Source organism: Dipodomys merriami, unplaced genomic scaffold (genome assembly GCF_024711535.1).
Source record: "Dipodomys merriami isolate MVZ:Mamm:240054 unplaced genomic scaffold, mDipMer1.0.p SCAF_7, whole genome shotgun sequence".
NCBI lineage: Eukaryota > Metazoa > Chordata > Mammalia > Rodentia > Heteromyidae > Dipodomys > Dipodomys merriami.
Window position 1 is genome coordinate 55,549,548 of NW_027206290.1, and position 17,744 is coordinate 55,567,291.

General features: G+C 41.8%; 1 protein-coding gene across 2 annotated transcripts in view; it reads right to left on the minus strand.

Annotated features, from left to right (window-relative positions):
- Nucleotides 1–17,744, minus strand: part of Kat14 (lysine acetyltransferase 14) — a 39,946-nt gene that overhangs the window by 8,227 nt on the left and 13,975 nt on the right. The window contains exons 4-10 of one of the 2 annotated variants that reach the window (XM_070006692.1): nucleotides 16,388–16,569; nucleotides 14,233–14,649; nucleotides 12,711–13,276; nucleotides 5,651–5,787; nucleotides 4,505–4,680; nucleotides 3,982–4,028; nucleotides 2,864–2,949 (exon numbers count right to left, since the gene is read on the minus strand). In XM_070006692.1, coding sequence (XP_069862793.1) covers nucleotides 4,024–4,028; nucleotides 4,505–4,680; nucleotides 5,651–5,787; nucleotides 12,711–13,276; nucleotides 14,233–14,649; nucleotides 16,388–16,569 — 1,483 coding nt within the window. In that variant the 3' untranslated portion in view covers nucleotides 2,864–2,949; nucleotides 3,982–4,023. Of the gene's footprint in view, nucleotides 1–2,758; nucleotides 2,950–3,981; nucleotides 4,029–4,504; nucleotides 4,681–5,650; nucleotides 5,788–12,710; nucleotides 13,277–14,232; nucleotides 14,650–16,387; nucleotides 16,570–17,744 lie in introns of those variants that run through there. The other variant, XM_070006691.1, reaches the window with a different exon arrangement.

The following is a 17,744-nucleotide window of genomic DNA, read 5'->3' on the forward strand; positions in this document are numbered from 1 at the left end:
GATCTCAGCCTCCTGAGTAGCTAGGATTACAGGCATGAGCCACCGGCGTCTGGCTAGATTTTTTTTATCCTGAAGCAAAGGACCAATTGGATACTTTGTCAGATTTATTATTTTATTTACAATTTAATTACATTTAATAAAATTATAGATCACTATCAACCTATGACAACTTTAAATAGGAAAAATGGTAAATTCTTTTTTTTTTTTTGCCAGTTGTGGGGCCTAAACTCTGGGCTTGGGCCCTGTCCCTCAAATCTTCAGCTCAAGGCTAGCGTTCTACCACTTGAACCACAGTACTACTTCTGGCTTTTTTTGCTTATGTGGTGCTGAGGAATCCAACCCAGGGCCTCATGCATGCAAGGCAAGCACTTTACCACTTAGCTACCTTCCCAGCCCGAAAATGGTAAATTCTGCCTTTGCAAACTAGATATACTTTATATTACTCTTCCCGAAAAAAAAAACTTGTAAGAATTTCCTTTCTAGACCCACTAGAAAAGGTGTTAAATTTTATATCTATATATAAAATATATATAACATATAAAACATTATTAATTATGAAGTCTGAGTATCTTGTATAGACCCTCCAAAAGGGATAGAATTAATTTCTCTGAACTAATATTTCTGCATTTAACACTAGCCTAATGCCAGGGGGAAAGTAGTAATTGTCCTATAAACACAAAACAAAGTTTTAGATTCTTTAAACCAGCTATACAAAATGAGGTGCCTCAGGGCTGAGATGTAGCTTGGTGGCAAAGCACTTGCCTTGCAAATGCAATGTCCTATGTTTAATCCCCAGTACCAAAAGAAAAGGAAAAAAAAAAGTTTAAAAAATTAAGATGCCCCAAAAGTCATGCAAATTAAGAGCTTGCTTTTACTGAGAAAAGCACTGAAATGCTTAAGTTGACAGAGTCCCTGAGATTTACTGTGTTTTTCAGGGCCTGCATTAAGAATTCTGTAAAAGGTCACCTGACAGCTTCCTTCATTTTTCTGCTTAACTGACAATGTGAGTCTAAATGCATTTTTGCATTTTGGAGACAACAGAACAAGCCCTACCACAATAGCAAGGACAAGAGCTTGTTGTGGGCATGTAGAGCAATTTTTTAAAATACATTTTTTATTGTAAAAATACTGTACAGAGGGGTTACAGTTACACACATGAATAAGGTAATGATTACATTTCCTATAGAGCATTGTTACCTCCTCCTTTGTTTTTCCCCTACCATCCCTTCCCTCTCCACTTCCCCAACTCCTCCCTCCCCCAGCTGATGTTGTAGTTTGCTTTCAACATAGTGTCTTGTACATCTCATTGTTACAATGGGTCAGCCTGTATCTTTATTTAATGTAGAGCAAAATTCTACTGTACTTGCCCAAGTACTACTGGCCAAGCCTTGTGTTTGAGCCCTGGGGCTTATTGTGTGGTTAGGGTACAAGGTGCCTACATTCGAAGATGAGCCTAGCAAACATTCAACAAAGTCTGTCTCCACACCAGGCCTTAAGTTAGATGCACTAATAACTATCAAATCATCTTTGTCAGGAGTGGCACTGTGGCTCAAGTGGTAGAGCACTAGCCTTGAGCACAAAGAGGCTCAGAATAGCAAGCACCTAGGCACTGGAGCAGCCAGTTCAAGCCCCAGGACCACCACCACCAACAACAACAAAATCATCTTCACCATGCCCTTGGGACCTTGCTGGTAACAAAAGGCAGAAAATCTGGAAGCACTCTGCTACGACAAGAAGATGGACACATAAATGAATTCTGTGGGTAAGGTGACACAGGGAAAAAGGACACAGCAGCAATAACCAAGCTAGTCTCAACTGAAACAACACAAGGTGGCACACTTCAATTGCCTGGGAATGATTTATAAAGTCATTGTTTGGAGGAAAGTGATTTCTTGGAAGAGGTTTTTCAAGCTTCTAGACAAAATTTGGAATTATTAAGCTAATTTTAATAAAGAACCAAAAAGAGACTTTTTTTTTTAATATCCATCATCTGTTTCATGGTGGTGCATCCTTATAACCCTATCACTCAGGAAAAGTAGATGGCTCATGCCTGTTAATCTTAGCTACTCAGGAGGCTGAGATCTGAGAATAAGTTCAAAGCCAGCTGGGACAGGAAAGTCCTTGAGACTCTTATCTCCAATTTACCACCAGAAAACCAAAAGTGGTGCTGTGTCTCCAGTGGTAGAATGCTTGCCTTGAGCTGAAGAACTGAGGGACAGTGCCCAGGCTCAGAGTTCAAGCCCCTTGACTGAACAAAAAAACACACAAAAAAAACCAAAAGAAACCCCATATATCAAAGGATGAGTTGAATATTAGAAGCAAGGCTTAAAAGGATCTCATATGACAGTCAAAAGTAGTCATCAATATCAACACAGTTTTGATAACATGGTTAAACTACTTAAGGTAATATGTATAACTCTATTCCTGCTTCTCGGTTATCAAAGTTTTCTAGAACTGGAACACAGTTACCAACTTGGACAGCACACGTGCTTCATGGTGTCACACTTGTACTTTGTTGTGTTACCTATGACACCACCCACAAAGAAACTTGGGTGTGAAAGCAATCTTATTTTAGGGGTTAAGTTTTCATCTGCATGATTTCACCACCTCGTAAGTGGTAACAACTGGCTTCCTCTAAGGCACCCACTGTTGCGCTGTACTGGGAGGGCCAGCTCAGCCTTGTGCCTCCTTTGATCTTTCAGAGAATCCTTGGGCACATCATGTGGCTTAAGGTTAATCACAAACAAAGATAACTTACCTGAATCAGATGATAAATCATGAAAGTTGCAATCCCTGCTCTTCTCCATTCAGGATGGACCAACAGAAATGAAATGTAAGCTTCATTATATTTCACATCAGGAACCATGAAGCCAAAGGCAATGATGACTTTTTTATAAAGGACAACAACACTAAAATCTGGATACTGCAAGCACTCAGACAGGTCAATGCCTAAAGAAAAGAAACAACCAGACACTTAAGAACTATGTGCCTTTCAGAATTAATAAACGCCAAGCTGTTTAGTCTGTACTTATACCTACACCTGCATGCTAAAAAAAAAAAAAAAAAAATCCAAAATTGAAGGCAAAGATATTACCATAGATACCACACATTCAGATCATAAAAATAAATTTTTGAAAATATCAGAATTAACATAGTCTTTTCTAAGTACATATGCTAAAAGAGTAGAAGCAAGACAGGTGGAGTACTAGAGTGTTCAGGTTCAAAACTGGACACATATGGCTTTGACTCAGCCTCCTCTACCACCTGTGTGACTGGCAAATGTCAAAATGTCTCAATGTCTTGGTTCCTATAATGTGTGAGAAGAGGCACACACACAAAGACTGACAGAGCTAGGTAGAGATACCCTGAAAGCATCCACACCATATTCTTTATCCCATCCATATTATGACTGTTAAGCTCTCATGAAATTTTTTCATAATAAAAAAGTAAAATAAAAATGAATTCTGTGCATAATTTATATGGACGGTAAGGGCAGAAACAGGTGTTCCTAGAATGGTACCTGTGGCCAATACCACTCCCAAAAGATTGAGTACAACTCTGCCATCCATGAACTAGTACATGATTATAAGACAATAATGGTGACAAGCTTTAATCTGGATGCAATCTTCTCTGACATCTGGAAGACATGTACTAGTTCCTTTAGTTTTCAAAGCAGAGCAACAGAGAACACATTCATATTTAGCAATTAAAATATGTCCCTCAAACTGATGACATTCATCTCTGGAGACTATTTTGTTAAGGTTGACAAAAATGAAAAACCATCCTGGGTTTACTTTTATTTCCAAAGTCTATGATTGGCGCATTAGGCTTAAAAAAATATATATATCTATATCTCTTGGCTATACTAGTTAGTACTCTCTAAGAAACAGCTAAACAATGTATAAAGAATGATTATTAAGCCAAAAACAAGTGTCCAAACATGCCCAAGCTACCAGACTGTGTATCTTTGATAGACATTACCTGGTATCTAAACATAGGTAGAAGCAAAACAGGATGGATCTTTTATTCTGGAAGCAGAGACAAACAGGGAAGAAAAACAAACAAAAATACTGTTTATTATTTTAATTGCTGGCTGCTTCTTGATCTTAGGAAAGTAAGAGATGTTTTGTATTTTATTTATCTGTTAGTAGATACAAACTAAATGAAATCATATGAGTAAAGAGCTTAGGGTCATATAACATATACTAATTTAAAAAATTACTAGGGTGGCCTGAAATTGATGGCTCACACCTGTAATCCTAGCCACTCAGGAGACTGAGATCTAAGGATCATGGTTCAAAGCCAGCCTGGGCAGAGAAGTCTTTGAGGCTCTATTCTCCAATTAACCAGCAAAAAGCCTTGGGAGAAAACCAAGCAAACAAACAAACAAACAAACTTGAGGCCTTGAGTTCAAGCTCTAGTACTAGAACCAAAAATAAAATAAAAATTACTAGGGTGAAATACACAGAAAATTGATCTGCCTTATTTTGGAAGGGGAACATACCCGGCCAGAAAAACTCCTGACACATGGAGTTGATTGTTGGGATGTGATTTGGTCGGACATAGCAGTAGTCGAGAGGTGCTTCGGGCTCAGGTGTCCAATGAGGGTCACTCTTGTGCAAGTGAGAACGAATCTGTGACAGGAGCTGTAGTTTGGGTGGCTTTGTCTCATAATCACGCCTCCAGTACCACAGAAAATAAATAAATCCAAATCAAGAGAAACACTCCATATTATTTCTAGCTATCTGACTCAGACACACACACACACACACACACACACACACACACACACACACACACACACACACACACACACACACACACACACACACACACACACACACACACACACACACACACACACACACACACACACACACACACACACACACACACACACACACACACACCCTTCTGATTTGCCTGAAATATAAAACTAAGTTGCAATGCTTTATATATTTGTTTATAGATGTTATAACTTTCTAGTATGATTTAAAATTCACATTTATTAGGATAGACTTCTCTGCATCCAACAGGGATTGAACTAGGAACTGATACAGAGAGTAATAGGGAAAACAGTGCTGAAATAGAACCAGCATGAAGATTCACCCCAGAAATCTGTGGGCTGACACAGGGATGCATTTCCAGCATGGCTGAAGACCAGAGAAGGGACTACACGGGCTCCAAAGTGCCTCTCCACATGTTTGCCCAGGAACCTAATGCTGGGCAAAGAGGGTGAGGGCAATGACAGAGCTGCAGATGAAGTGTGGCACAGCCAAAGACACTGTGCTCTTAGTCAGATATCTCTAGAAAACTCAGCCTGGACAAGTTTCATTACAAACTGTCCCAATATCCAATTCAGACACTGTCTCAAAACTGAGATATCTTACCACTTTTTCCCTTCACACACTATTAAATATACACAACTTTAATGTTTAAGATCATGATTATTATAATCACCAAGAAACATGAAAACTAGTAACTTATCCTTGCTGTTTATATTACAAAAAGGCTAACAGTGGATGTGGAACAACTGTCCTCGCTAACACCGCTCACAGTATTAGGTCTTTGGTCAGTCAACAGAACAGGGTGCAGAAACCACAAACATCACCTCACAACATACTTGACATCACAACTCTTCTGTTTATACCTGATATAAGGCTTCAAGATCCGAGAAGTATAAGGGCTGACAATACTTTGGTCCAAAGCCATATCTTCTGATCCCACCAAACGATATAAAAATTTGGTTGTCTGGTGCCGAACTCCTTTCCTAGATGGTAAGGCAGTCTATGGAAAAGGAACAATGGTTACATAAAAACAAAATTATTCATTTCCATATATTATGGTCCAGACTCTCACTAGATAGTCAGGACTGGCCTTAAATTTAAAACCCTCCTGCCTTAGCACCCTCTCTCCACAGTGCTGCAATAGGGTGCTCCACCATGCCTAGCTCTGGAGTGAACCCAGTGCCTAGGGCATGCTAGGTGCCATTACTATTTGGTACTTTCTTTTGGTACTCAAGCTTGGTATTTGATGCTTATCACTCACTGGCAGGTGTTCTACCAGCTGGGCCACACCTCCCATCCTATATTACTTATTTGGAAAGCTCAAGTTTTAACATATACTTTGCAGGTATTTTTGCCTAAAATTAGCATATGAAGTTTGTACAGTCCATAAGCTTTATAGACCACAACAATGACAATGCGCCTTGAGAAGGTTAAAGTGTGTTTGGATTTTTAACTAAAGTATCACTATCCCACATTACTGTGAAATTTGTAAAATTTATGTAATCATTTAATCTCAACAAAAAATTAAAAAAAAAAATAACATCAAGCCCAGCGGCTCACACCCATAATCCTAGCTACTCAGGAGGCTGGGATCTGGGGATTGTGGTTCAAAGCCAGCCCAGCTGGAAAGTCCATGAGACTCTTATCACCAATTAACCACTAGAAAACCAGAGTGGCACTGTGGCTCAAGTGGTAGAGAGCTAGCTTTGAGCTGAAGAGCTCAGGGACAGCACACAGGCCCAGAGTTCAAGCCCCACAACCGACAAAAAAATAAAGAAAAAAGAAAAAACACCAGTTCAAAGTCATCCATTAGTCAAAACTAACCCCAGTTTCAAATTTTAAAAAAATCTTCATTTGCAGGGCGCTGGTGGCTCTCGCCTGTAATCCTAGCTACTCAGGAGGCTGATATGAGGATCGTGGTTCAAAGCCAGCCCGGGCAGGAGAGACCGTGAGACTCCTATCTCCAATAAACCACCAGAAAACCGGAAGTGGCGCTGTAGCTCAAGTAGTAGAGCGCTCGCCTTGAGCTGAAGAGCTGAGGGACAGTGCCCAGGCCCAGAGTTCAAGTCCCACGACCGACAAAAAAAAAAAAATCTTCATTTAAGTGAGTGAAATTCAGGAATGAACACACTTTTCAGCGTCTCTAGGTTTTGTTCTATGTTATGCTTTCCTCTTACATATTAACCACCATTAATATCTAGTAGGTAACATACATATAGGTCACAGGAACTAAGTGTTGTTGTTCTTGTGTATGGACTTTCTAAAATATGTCTCTTTTTCAATTATTAAATATGGCAATAATGGGAGTGATGTGGACTACCATCCCTAAAGCATATCTCAACAGGGAGGTCCTACCAGGGATGTGGGAGTGGGGGCAGCAAGGCAAATCTGGCCCTTCCTCAAAAGGATTTCCTGGAAGAGCTAGTGGACTCCATGTGTTTCTTTTGGAACCTTGACAGTAAAGCTGAGCTCAACCTAACTACGGGGGTTGAGTTCTGAGGATTGCAGTTTGAATCCAGCCTGGGCAGAGAGTCTGTGAGACTCTAACAAAAAAGCCGAAAGTGGAGCTGTTGCTCAGGTGGTAGAACATTAGCCTTGAGCAAAAAAAGCTCAGTGAGCGGGGCGCTGGTGGCTCACGCCTGTAATCTTAGCTACTCAGGAGGCTGAGATCTGAGGATCGCGGTTCAAAGCCAGCCCGGGCAAGAAAGACCATGAGACTCCTATCTTCAATAAACCACCAGAAAATCGGAAGTGGCGCTGTAGCTCAAGTGGTAGAGCGCTCGCCTTGAGCTGAAGAGCTGAGGGACAACGCCCAGGCCCAGAGTTCAAGCCCCACGACCGACAAAAAAAAAAAAAAAGCTCAGTGATAGTACCCAAGGCCTCAGTTCAAGTGTCAGGACAGACAATCAACCAATCAATCAATCAATAAATCCCTGGCAGCTGCAATGAAGGGTGCTGTTCTTCAGTGAGAGCTGCTCCAGGGCCCTCAGTCATGTACTAACAGAATACGTGCAATTAGAGTTTTACAGCGAAGAGCTCAGGTGGAAGATTAAAAGGCACATTTATAAGGTGGTGTGCCAACGGCTGGCTGAAGTTTAGAAGCCTGAGTTGTTTTTGTACAATCAGTTTGCTCATAGCCTAGAAAATAACTTTGCTGAAAGAAGAGCAAGATTTCTTCCTCTGTAATTGGCTTTCATACTTTCTCAACCTGGACACCAAAATTTTCAAAGGCCAACTCTGAAATTCTTCCAAGACTGAAAGTAAGTTTCAAAATAATATTCAAAGCTGGGGAGTTTTTAAAAATGGTCACTAACAATTCCTCCATTCCTGTGGGTATAAATGGCTCTTCCTAATGAGAGACAGCCTATGCTACCCATGTCTTGTAAATGGCTTTGACCTATCAGAAAGTGGCAGAGGTAATACTATGGGGCTTTCAATCTTCAGATAACTGGCAGCTTTCCCTTTCTCCCTTTTGGAAGTCTGCCATTATATTACTTCATCTAAACTAGTGAATAACTACAGGCCTCATGCACACAAGCTCTGTGAGAAGACAAGTATGCTGGCCATTCTAGTTCCAATCCAGCTCCCTCGTGAATGCAGCCACAGAAGTGACCTCAGCCTCAGAACCACTAACCTATTGAGCCAGTCAGTCAACAAAAATCATGCAAAACATTAAGTCGTTATTATGCATTAGGTATGGTAGCTCAATGCCTGTAATCCCAGTTACTCAGGAAGCAGAAAGCAGGAAGATCTCAGTTTGAGTCTAGTCAGGGCAAAAATTTGAGAGAATCCACATCCATCAGTAAGCTAGGGATGATATATGCTACAGGGGAGGCATCTAGAGTTTTCCCAGGCAAAAGCATGGGAACCTACCTGACAAATAACTAAAACAAATAAGAGCTGTTTGCATAGTTCAAGTGTTACTAAGGCCCTGAGTTGAATTCCTAGTACTATCAAAAATAAAAATAGTAGCCAGGAGCTGGTGGCTCACACCTGTAAATCCTAGCTATTCAGGAGGTTGAGATCTGAGGATCACAGTTCAAAGCTAGCCCAGGCAGGAAAGACTGTGAGACACCTATCTCCAATAAACCACTAGAAAACCAGAAGCGGGGGCTGGGAAGGTGGCTCAGTGGTAGAGTGCTTGCCTTGCATGCATGAGGCCCTGGGTTTGATTCCTCAGCACCACATAAGCAAAAAGAAAAGAGCCGGAAGTGGCACTGTGGCTCAAGTGGTAGAGCACTAGCCTTGAGCTGAAGAGCTGAGGGACAGCGCCCAGGCCCAGAGTTCAGGCCCCACAATTGGACCCCCTCACAAAAAAGAAAAAGAAAAGAAAACCAGAAGTGGTGCTGTAGCTCAAGTGGTAGAGCGCTAGCCTTGAGCTGAAGAGCTGAGGGACAGCATCCAGGCCCAGAGTTCAAGCCCCAGGACCAAGCAAAAAATAAAAATAAATGAATAAATAAAAATAAAAAGTATGACAAATCGCTTATATTTTGGGGTGGCTTAAAGTGCAGAATCATTGTTTTTTTTTTGTTTTGTTTTGTTTTTTGTCGGTTGTGGGGCTTGAACTCTGGGCCTGGGCACTGTCCCTCAGCTCTTCAGCTCAAGGCGAGCACTCTACCACTTGAGCTACAGCGCCACTTCCAGAGTGCAGAATCATAACTGAAACACCAGCTAATGACCCAGTAGCTTGTCTCCTATTCGGTTAGTCTCAAGGAGAGTCCTCCTTGAATCCTCATGGATGTTATAGAGTTCCCTGGCTTCTTTCTACCCACCTTGCTTTCACTTTATACCCCCTTTCACTCTGCTTAGACCACTCCCATGAGTTCCTATTGGTATTTCTGCTGCCACTCTACTTCATCCGCATCATCTATTCCCTACGAGAAGCACGTCTTTTTTTAAAAACATAAATTCATTTCCTCTATGTGGCTTCCCACTGTTTTTTCAGAATATAATTCATGTTCCTCTTCTGTGACTTTCAAAATCCTGCAGAATCTGACTCCATTACTCCTATACACTCATCTTGCACTAATCTGTTCCTTTACCATCATAACATTTCAGTCACAGCCACCAGGCTGGTCTTGGCCCTTCCATCCTGAGCCTTGCCTTTTGGAGTTCTTGTCAATCAGAACCCAAGAAGGGATGGGTTAGGAGAGATGGGTGACAATGTTGTCAGACACTTTGTACTCATATACTGTCTTGTAGAATGGAACTTCTTTGTACAACTACTTACAGATAATAACATTTTAAATTCTAGCACACTCGTCATGTAGTTAATGTGGAGAAGCTCTCAGACAGTCCCAAGTTATTATCAGTTGTGTTTAGTTTAACTAATTGAGAGGATCTACTGGGTATTTCCTTCCCCTTAATGTGAAAATCTGCCTCCCAAAGATGCCATGCTTTTTGTGAGACTTTTTGTCCTTATCAGGGTCATCATCATAATCACTTGTACTAGGGAAAGCTACACTGTTGTCCAAGCTATCACCTGAAAACATACTGAATCAAGTTTAACTGATCTAGACATGCTTTATTCAAATAGAATGTCTTTGGATGTAAACAAAAGCAAAAGAACAACTTTTTAAAAAAAGTGCCTCAGGGCTGGGAAGGTGACTCTGTGGTACAGAGCTTGCCTTGCATGCATGAGGCCCTGGGTTCAATTCCTCAGCACCACATAAACAGAAAAAGCTGGAAGTGACACTGTAGCTCAAGTGGTAGAGTGCTAGCCTTGAGCTGAAGGACAGCGCCCAGGCCCAGAGTTCAGGCCCCACGACTGGACTCCCTCCCCTCCCCCCAAAAAACTAAAAAATAAAACCAGCATAAGGACTGTTTTCTCCTTTAAAAAAAAAAGTGCCTCCCAAAAAGTAAATGGTGCCCAAAAAGCAAGGTAAAAAGTGAGTAAGTGAGCTGGGCGCTGGTGGCTCACGCCTGTAATCCTAGCTACTCAGGAGGCTGAGATCTGAGGATCGTGGTTCAAAGCCAGCCCGGGCAGGAGAGACGGGCAGGAGAGACCGTGAGACTCCTATCTCCAATAAACCACCAGAAAACCGGAAGTGGCGCTGTAGCTCAAGTGGTAGAGTGCTCGCCTTGAGCTGAAGAGCTGAGGGACAGCGCCCAGGCCCAGAGTTCAAGCCCCATGACCGACAAAAAAAAAAAAAAAAAGTGAGTAAGTGATGAAGTAAAAGCAGTATGTATTTAATGGAAGTTAGATGCCTTTATGAGAAAAATAATCAAACATCCATAGTACAGCACTGGACTTTATACATCCTGAGCGTGCTTGGATTTTCCTCAGTAGTGGGGTCTTTTTGAAACAATAGGTACCAAGGGTCTATTATAGCTGTGAAGCATCTCTTATTCAGTACTAGATATTAAAGACATGACCACTGAATTAAAGTACTTAGTGAATATTAGAAAAGTTCAAGAATTTTATCAGAAAGCCAAAGAAAAATGTAAGTAAAAAAAATGTAATGAGAGAGTGAACAAATGATACTCACTAGACACTATATTGAAACAACTTGTAGGTGGGAGGGAAAAATTGGGAGAGAGCAAGGGAAGGAGTGACATTATCCAAAAAGAATTATATTCTTGCTGGGAAGGTGGCTCAGTGGTAAGAGTGCCTGCCTTGCATGCCTGAGGCCCTGGGTTCGATTCCTCAGCACCACATAAGCAGAAAAAGCTGGAAGTGGCACTGCAGTTCAAGTGGTAGAGCACTAGCCTTGAGCTGAAGGGCTGAAAGACAGCGTTCAGGCCCCATGACCGAAAGAACTGTACTCTTTACCTGACTAATGTAACAATAACCCCTCTGTTTATCACCTTTATAATAATTTTTAAAAAAGAATTTAGACAACAACAACAACAAAAATAGAGGCTGGGGTGGGGTGACTCAAGTGGGAGAGGGCCTGCCTAGAAAGTGTGAAAACCTAAATTCAAATCCTAGGACTGGGGAGAAAAAAAAGAAAAAAGAATGAATAATCATATTAAAAGTTTGAAAGAAGTGAAAAGACAGTAAAGAAATATATTGAAATAAACACTGAGGAATTTCCCTGAGTAAAAGAAGCACATAGAAGAATTTCCAGCTGGGTGCCAGTGGTTCATACCTGCAATCCTACCTACTCAAGAGGCTGAGATCTAAGGATCACAGTTCAAAGCCAGCCCCAAAAGGAAAGTCCATGAGACTCTTATCTCCAATAAACCACCAGAAAACCCGAAGTGGCGCTGTGGCTCAAGTGCTAGAACCCTGAGCTAAAGAGCTGAAGGACAGCACCCAGGCCCAGAGTTCAAGCCCCATGACCAACAAAAAAAAGTTTCCAGGTTGCAGTGTAGCATCTAAGAAGTCACTACAGGGGCTGGGAAGGTGGCTCAGTGGTAGAGCGCTTGCCTTGCATGTATGAGGCCCTGGGTTCAATTCTTCAGCACCACATAAGCAAAAAGAAAAAAGCCGGAAGTGGCGCTGTGGCTCAAGTGGTAGAGCGCTAGCATTGAGCTGAGAAGCTGAGGGACAGCGCCCAGGCCCAGAGTTCAGGCCCCACGACAGGACCCAAAAAAAAAAAAAGAAAAAAGAAGTCACTACATCCTAAATAAGAGGTAAACAAACTGCCGAAAAACCAACTGATGTTCCCTAACTTCACAGATGCAAGACCTCAGCAAACCTGTCAATCAAAACCATGATATGAACTACCTTGAGACACAGAGACAGAAGGAAAATTTCTTGGTTGTCTTGAATATTCAAGGTAAAAGAAAACAGGTATATTAAGGGTGGTTATATTAAACAATTTTGGAATTTTTGCCCTTTCCTCCTAGAGCTTTTCTCCTCAAATTAATCATGATTATGAATGTCAAAGCATTATGTGTCCACTGCCTGCCCCCATCCCACTCCTGTCCCCAGTGGTTAGGCAGCACACACTTGCACCACCTGGTAGCTCACATCACCTGGTATCGGTCCAGGATCCTGAAGTCCTGACAGGTAGTCCTGTAAGTGGCTTGTCCAGATGGAAGCCTGGAAACTCCTCCTTCTCGGGTTCCATAAATCCCATCAACTAACAAAAGGGCAGCATTCACAACTTCATCCAAGTCAAAAAGTGGTAATCCCCTATCTCTTTTTGCTTGCCTGACAATCAGCTTCCGCTTCAGTCTCCGAGCTTCCGGTGTCATGGCCACTGCACTGGAACAAGCTTCCAGCCTCTTGAGAAGCAGTTTTTCCTCATAGATGCTCACAGGAGTATACTTGGGCCCTTTAGGCTTCATGTCCTTCTCCAGGGGAGGTTTTCTCTTCTCTCGAGCCCTTGTGTGCATAGAGGTGTTTGAATCTGTGTCTTCGCTGTCTGCATCCATCCTGTCTGGCTTTTCCTCCTCGCTTTCTACCTCCTGCTTTATCTGTTCAGGGGCTCTGACCTTCTTTCTGCCTCCTGCTGGTCCAGAAGCTGCGGATCCAGCTGGGGGTGGAACATACTCCATCCCTGGGTCTATAACGCCATCACCTTCAATTTCATCATCATCTGTGCGGATTGCAAAACACTGTTGTCAAGACACAGAAAAAGAAACATGCCAGAAAAGCCGGGCGCCAATGGCTCACGCCTGTAATCCTAGCTACTCAGGAGGCTGAGATCCGAGGATCGCAGTTCAAAGCCAGCCCAGGCAGGAAAGTCTGTGAAACTCTTGTCTCCAATAAACCACCAGAAAACCGGAAGTGGCGCTGTAGCTCAAGTGGTAGAGCTGAGAGACAGCACTCAGGCCCAGAGTTCAAGCCCCACAACTGACAAAAAGAAAAAAAAAAAAAAAAAAAAAAGAAAAAGAAACATGCTGGGAGCCAGTGGCTCACACCTATAATCCTAGCTACTCAGGAGGCTGATATCTGAGGATCACCATTCAAAGCCAACCAGGCAGGAAAAGCAATGAAACTCATATCTCCAATAAACCACCAGAAAACCGGAAGTGAGCTGTGGCTCAAGTGGTAGAGCGCTAGCTTTAAGCTGAAGAGCTGAGGGACAGTGCTCAGGCCCAGAGTTCAAGCCCCATGACTGACAAAAACAAGAAAAAAAAGAAAAAAAAAGATAAACGAAGAGCCAGGCACCGGCAGTTTACAACTGTAATCTTAGCAACTCAAAAGACTAAGATCTGAGGATCAGGGTTCGAAGCCAGCCCAGGCAGAAAAATCCCTATAAGACACCTATCTCCAATAAACCACTCAAAAATTGGAAATGGTGTTGTGGCTCAAGTGGTAAAGCACTAGCCTTGAGCACAAAGAGGCTCAGGAACAGCACCCAGGCCTAGAGTTCAAGCCCCCCCAACCAATAAGAAAGGAAGAAAGGAAGAAAGGAAGGAAGGGAAGAAGGAAAGGAAGGGAAGGAAGAAAGGAAGGAAAAGAAACGTAGAACATGCAGCCGCAGAGTGAAAACACATTTATATAGCACCCTTACACAAAAACAAAAGGTTCCGATATTTTAAGTCTTACCATGAAACAAGGCTTGAGGTGGCATTACATCTGGAATCAGATCTGCTTCTGAAAGCAAACTAGGTGTAGCAGAATGAGAGGCTGGTGTCCCAGGGGCAGAGAAATCCAGTGAGGGAGAAGGAGAAGGGCTAGTCAGCGGGGTTCGGTCAGAAGAGCTCAAGGATGAAAAGTCAATCACTTCTCCTTTCTCAAGAATCACATCTGGTCTACGACCTCGGCTTATGAACTTCACGGGGGTGGAAGATGTGCTTCTATCAAGAAAGCCTGCTGCTTCCTTTTGGGCTCTTCTAATGTCTTTTGCTTCCTGTGTTCGAGATCTTTTCTCTTTTAATTCCATGGCAGATTCCACAGGATTTCGACCTGCCCGTTTTCTGAGTCCCTCAACAGTAATGATGGGATCCAACATTGGTTTTGAAGCTGCCAATAAAGGATAAACATCAAACTTTTAAGGTCACTATCCTGCTTCATTTCTTTCATAATTTATTACTGTGAACCTAGTGCTATGCTTATTATAGATAAATGGCCTATGGATACCCTAAACCAACAAACTTAAATATCTCTTAAGAAAAAAGTTTTAAACCAAGCCTGGTGACTTGTAATCCCAGCTGCTAAAGCAGAAGGATTGTTTGGATTTAGGAATTCCAGACCAGCCTAGACAACATAGCAAGAATCTTAATGGGAGTCTTGCCAATAATAACAAAAAATCTGTGATATAGACTGAAACAAGTAACTACTTCCACATAAGAACTGGAGAACAGGGGCTGGGAAGGTGGCTCAGTGGTAGAGTGTTTGCCTTGCATGCCTGAGGCCCTGGGCTCGATTCCTCAGCATCACATAAGCAAAAAGAAAAAAGCCGGAAGTGGCACTGTGGCTCAAGTAGTAGAGCGCTAGCCTTGAGCTGAAGAGCTGAGGGACAGTGCCCAGGCCCAGAGTTCAGGCCCATGAACTGACCAAAAATAAATAAATAAATAAATAAATAAATGGGGACTAGGAAGGTGGCTCAGTGGTAGAGCGCTTGCCTTGCATGCCTGAGGCCCTGGATTCGATTCCTCAGCACCACATAAGCAAAAAGAAAAAAGCCGGAAGTGGTGTTGTGGCTCAAGTAGTAGAGCGCTAGCCTTGAGCTGAAGAGCTGAGGGACAGCGCCCAGGCCCCACGACCAGACCCCCCCCCCAAAAAAAGAAAGAATTGGAGAACATTAACTTTTCATAATGCTCAGAAGAGAATGAGGAAATGGATGTCTTCATGACTTTTTTGATAAGATATAAACTTTATCACAATTTTGAGGGTAATTTGACCATGAATACTAGTGGAGTGACAATGAATAATTGTCAGAATATACTTTTTAATATATCCTATTATCCAGAAACACTATTTCCAGAAATTTATCACAATTTGTACACATATTCAAATTTGAAAAACTGTAGCATTATTTTTTTTAATGATTTAAAAAAGGGGGAAGGGACCAGCTGGGCACCAGTAGCTCATACTTACAATCCTAGAGAAGGCCAAGGTCTGAGGATCACAGTTTGAAGCCAGCCTCAAAGGAAAAATCTGTGACACTCTTTATCTCCAATTAACTACTAAAATGCTGGAAGCAGAGCTGTATCTCAAGTGATAAGAGCACTAGCCTTGAGGAAAAAGCTCAAGGGAAAGTACCCAAGCTCTGAATTCAGGTACCAGGACCAGCAAAAACAAAAAAAAGTGGGGAGTGGGTAGGGAACAGAAACAACAAAATGTCCAATAGAGAAATGTTTTACTAGACTATCATATGATAGAATCAATTAAATAAAATAGAGCATATCTATATGCACTACAATTGAAAATTGTACAAGGCATACTGGAATAAAATGAAGAATAAATATACTTAGGCTCTTTTTTAACCTAATAAAGTATCCAATAAATTTGAGGCCCTAAGTTCAAACCCCAATATTGCAGAGGGGAGGAAAAAGGAAACACTAAACCGTTAGAATAAAAAGCACTAAGATGTTTTTACATAATATTTATAGCATACAAAAAGTGTCACCATAAAATTTTCAAGTGGAACAACTCTAGAGACAAATGGCCTAAGCCTCATAAAAGCAGCCTGTTCCCTGCTCATGCTTGCCTGGCCCTGGTCTGACTAGCTCCTTTTGTGCTCTTCTCACAACAGTACCTTTTACTTTCAAAGTGGAGGCAGACAACTTCTCTCCTTCAGGTTTCATTGTTGGGGGCTTGTTATGAACAAGTTTCCACCATCCGGGTTCTCCAAATTCCTGAGCACCAGAACGGAAATACATAGGGCTTCCCACACTAAGGCAGCCTGCTACTGTGCTCCACCATGTCGAAGTCTTTTTCCTGAAGAGCCCAAGAATTTAAAAACCATTGGTACCTCAATTTCACCAGTATATCAAAAATATATTCCATGCAGGCTCTGACTCCTATCCATAAGCTTCAAAAGAGAGGTTCTGGAGTCGGCCTGGTTTCAAATCCTGGCTCTACAACCTTTTATCTACCTTCATCTGTAAAATCAAAATAATAGAACTATCTCACAAGGTTGCTAGGAGAACTGAATGAAATAAAACATTTCTTACAAGCCATGCACTGGTGGCTCACACATGTAATCCTGGCTACTAAGAAGGATGAGATCTGAGGATCATGGTTTGAAGCCAGCTCAGGCAGGAAAGTCCATGGGACTCTTATCTCCAATTAACCACCAAAAGTCAAAAGTGGAGGTATGGCTCAAGTGGGAGAATGCTAGTCTTGAGCAAAAAAAAAAAAAAAAAAAAGCTCCAACAGCACCGCAGACTGGCACAATTAAAAAAACAAAAACAAAAAAATTTCCTGTAACAGTCATCATAATTCTATAGTCCTACAAGATAGCTTTAATTAAGCTACTTTTTTTAACATAAATTAAGCAGTGTTAAGATTAGACATTTGGTGACCCAAGTTAATCTAAGTCCCAGTAAGTAATTTCTCAGACTATTACAGTTTTCCTGGATGCATTGTTGTGGTAATAAGATTACATGCCAGGGGCTGGGAAGGTGGCTCAGTGGTTAGAGAGCTTGCCTTGCATGCCTGAGGCCCTGGGTTCGATTCCTCAGCACCACATAAGCAAAAAGAAAAAAGCTGGAAGTGGCGTTGTGGCTCAACTGGTAGAGCGATAGCATTGAGCTGAGAAGCTGAGGGACAGTGCCCAGGCCCACCGGACCCAAAAAAAAAAAAAAAGAAAGATTATATGCCAGTCCAACACCAGTGGGTCACGCCTATAATCCTATTTACTAAGAAGCTGAGATCTGAGGATTCCAGTTCAAAATACAAGTATCTCTTTCAGCTCTTGCCTAAAATTCTCTTGAGTAATACCCAAATGTATAATTACCCAATGATTTGAGAATTCTATATTGAATTTGAGGAACTATTAGTTTTCCAAAGTGATTGTGTGACTTTACATTCCCTTCAATGGTATACAAGGATTCTCCTTTTTCCATATTCCCACTATGGTTATTATTATTTTTTTGGTTGGTCGTGGGTCT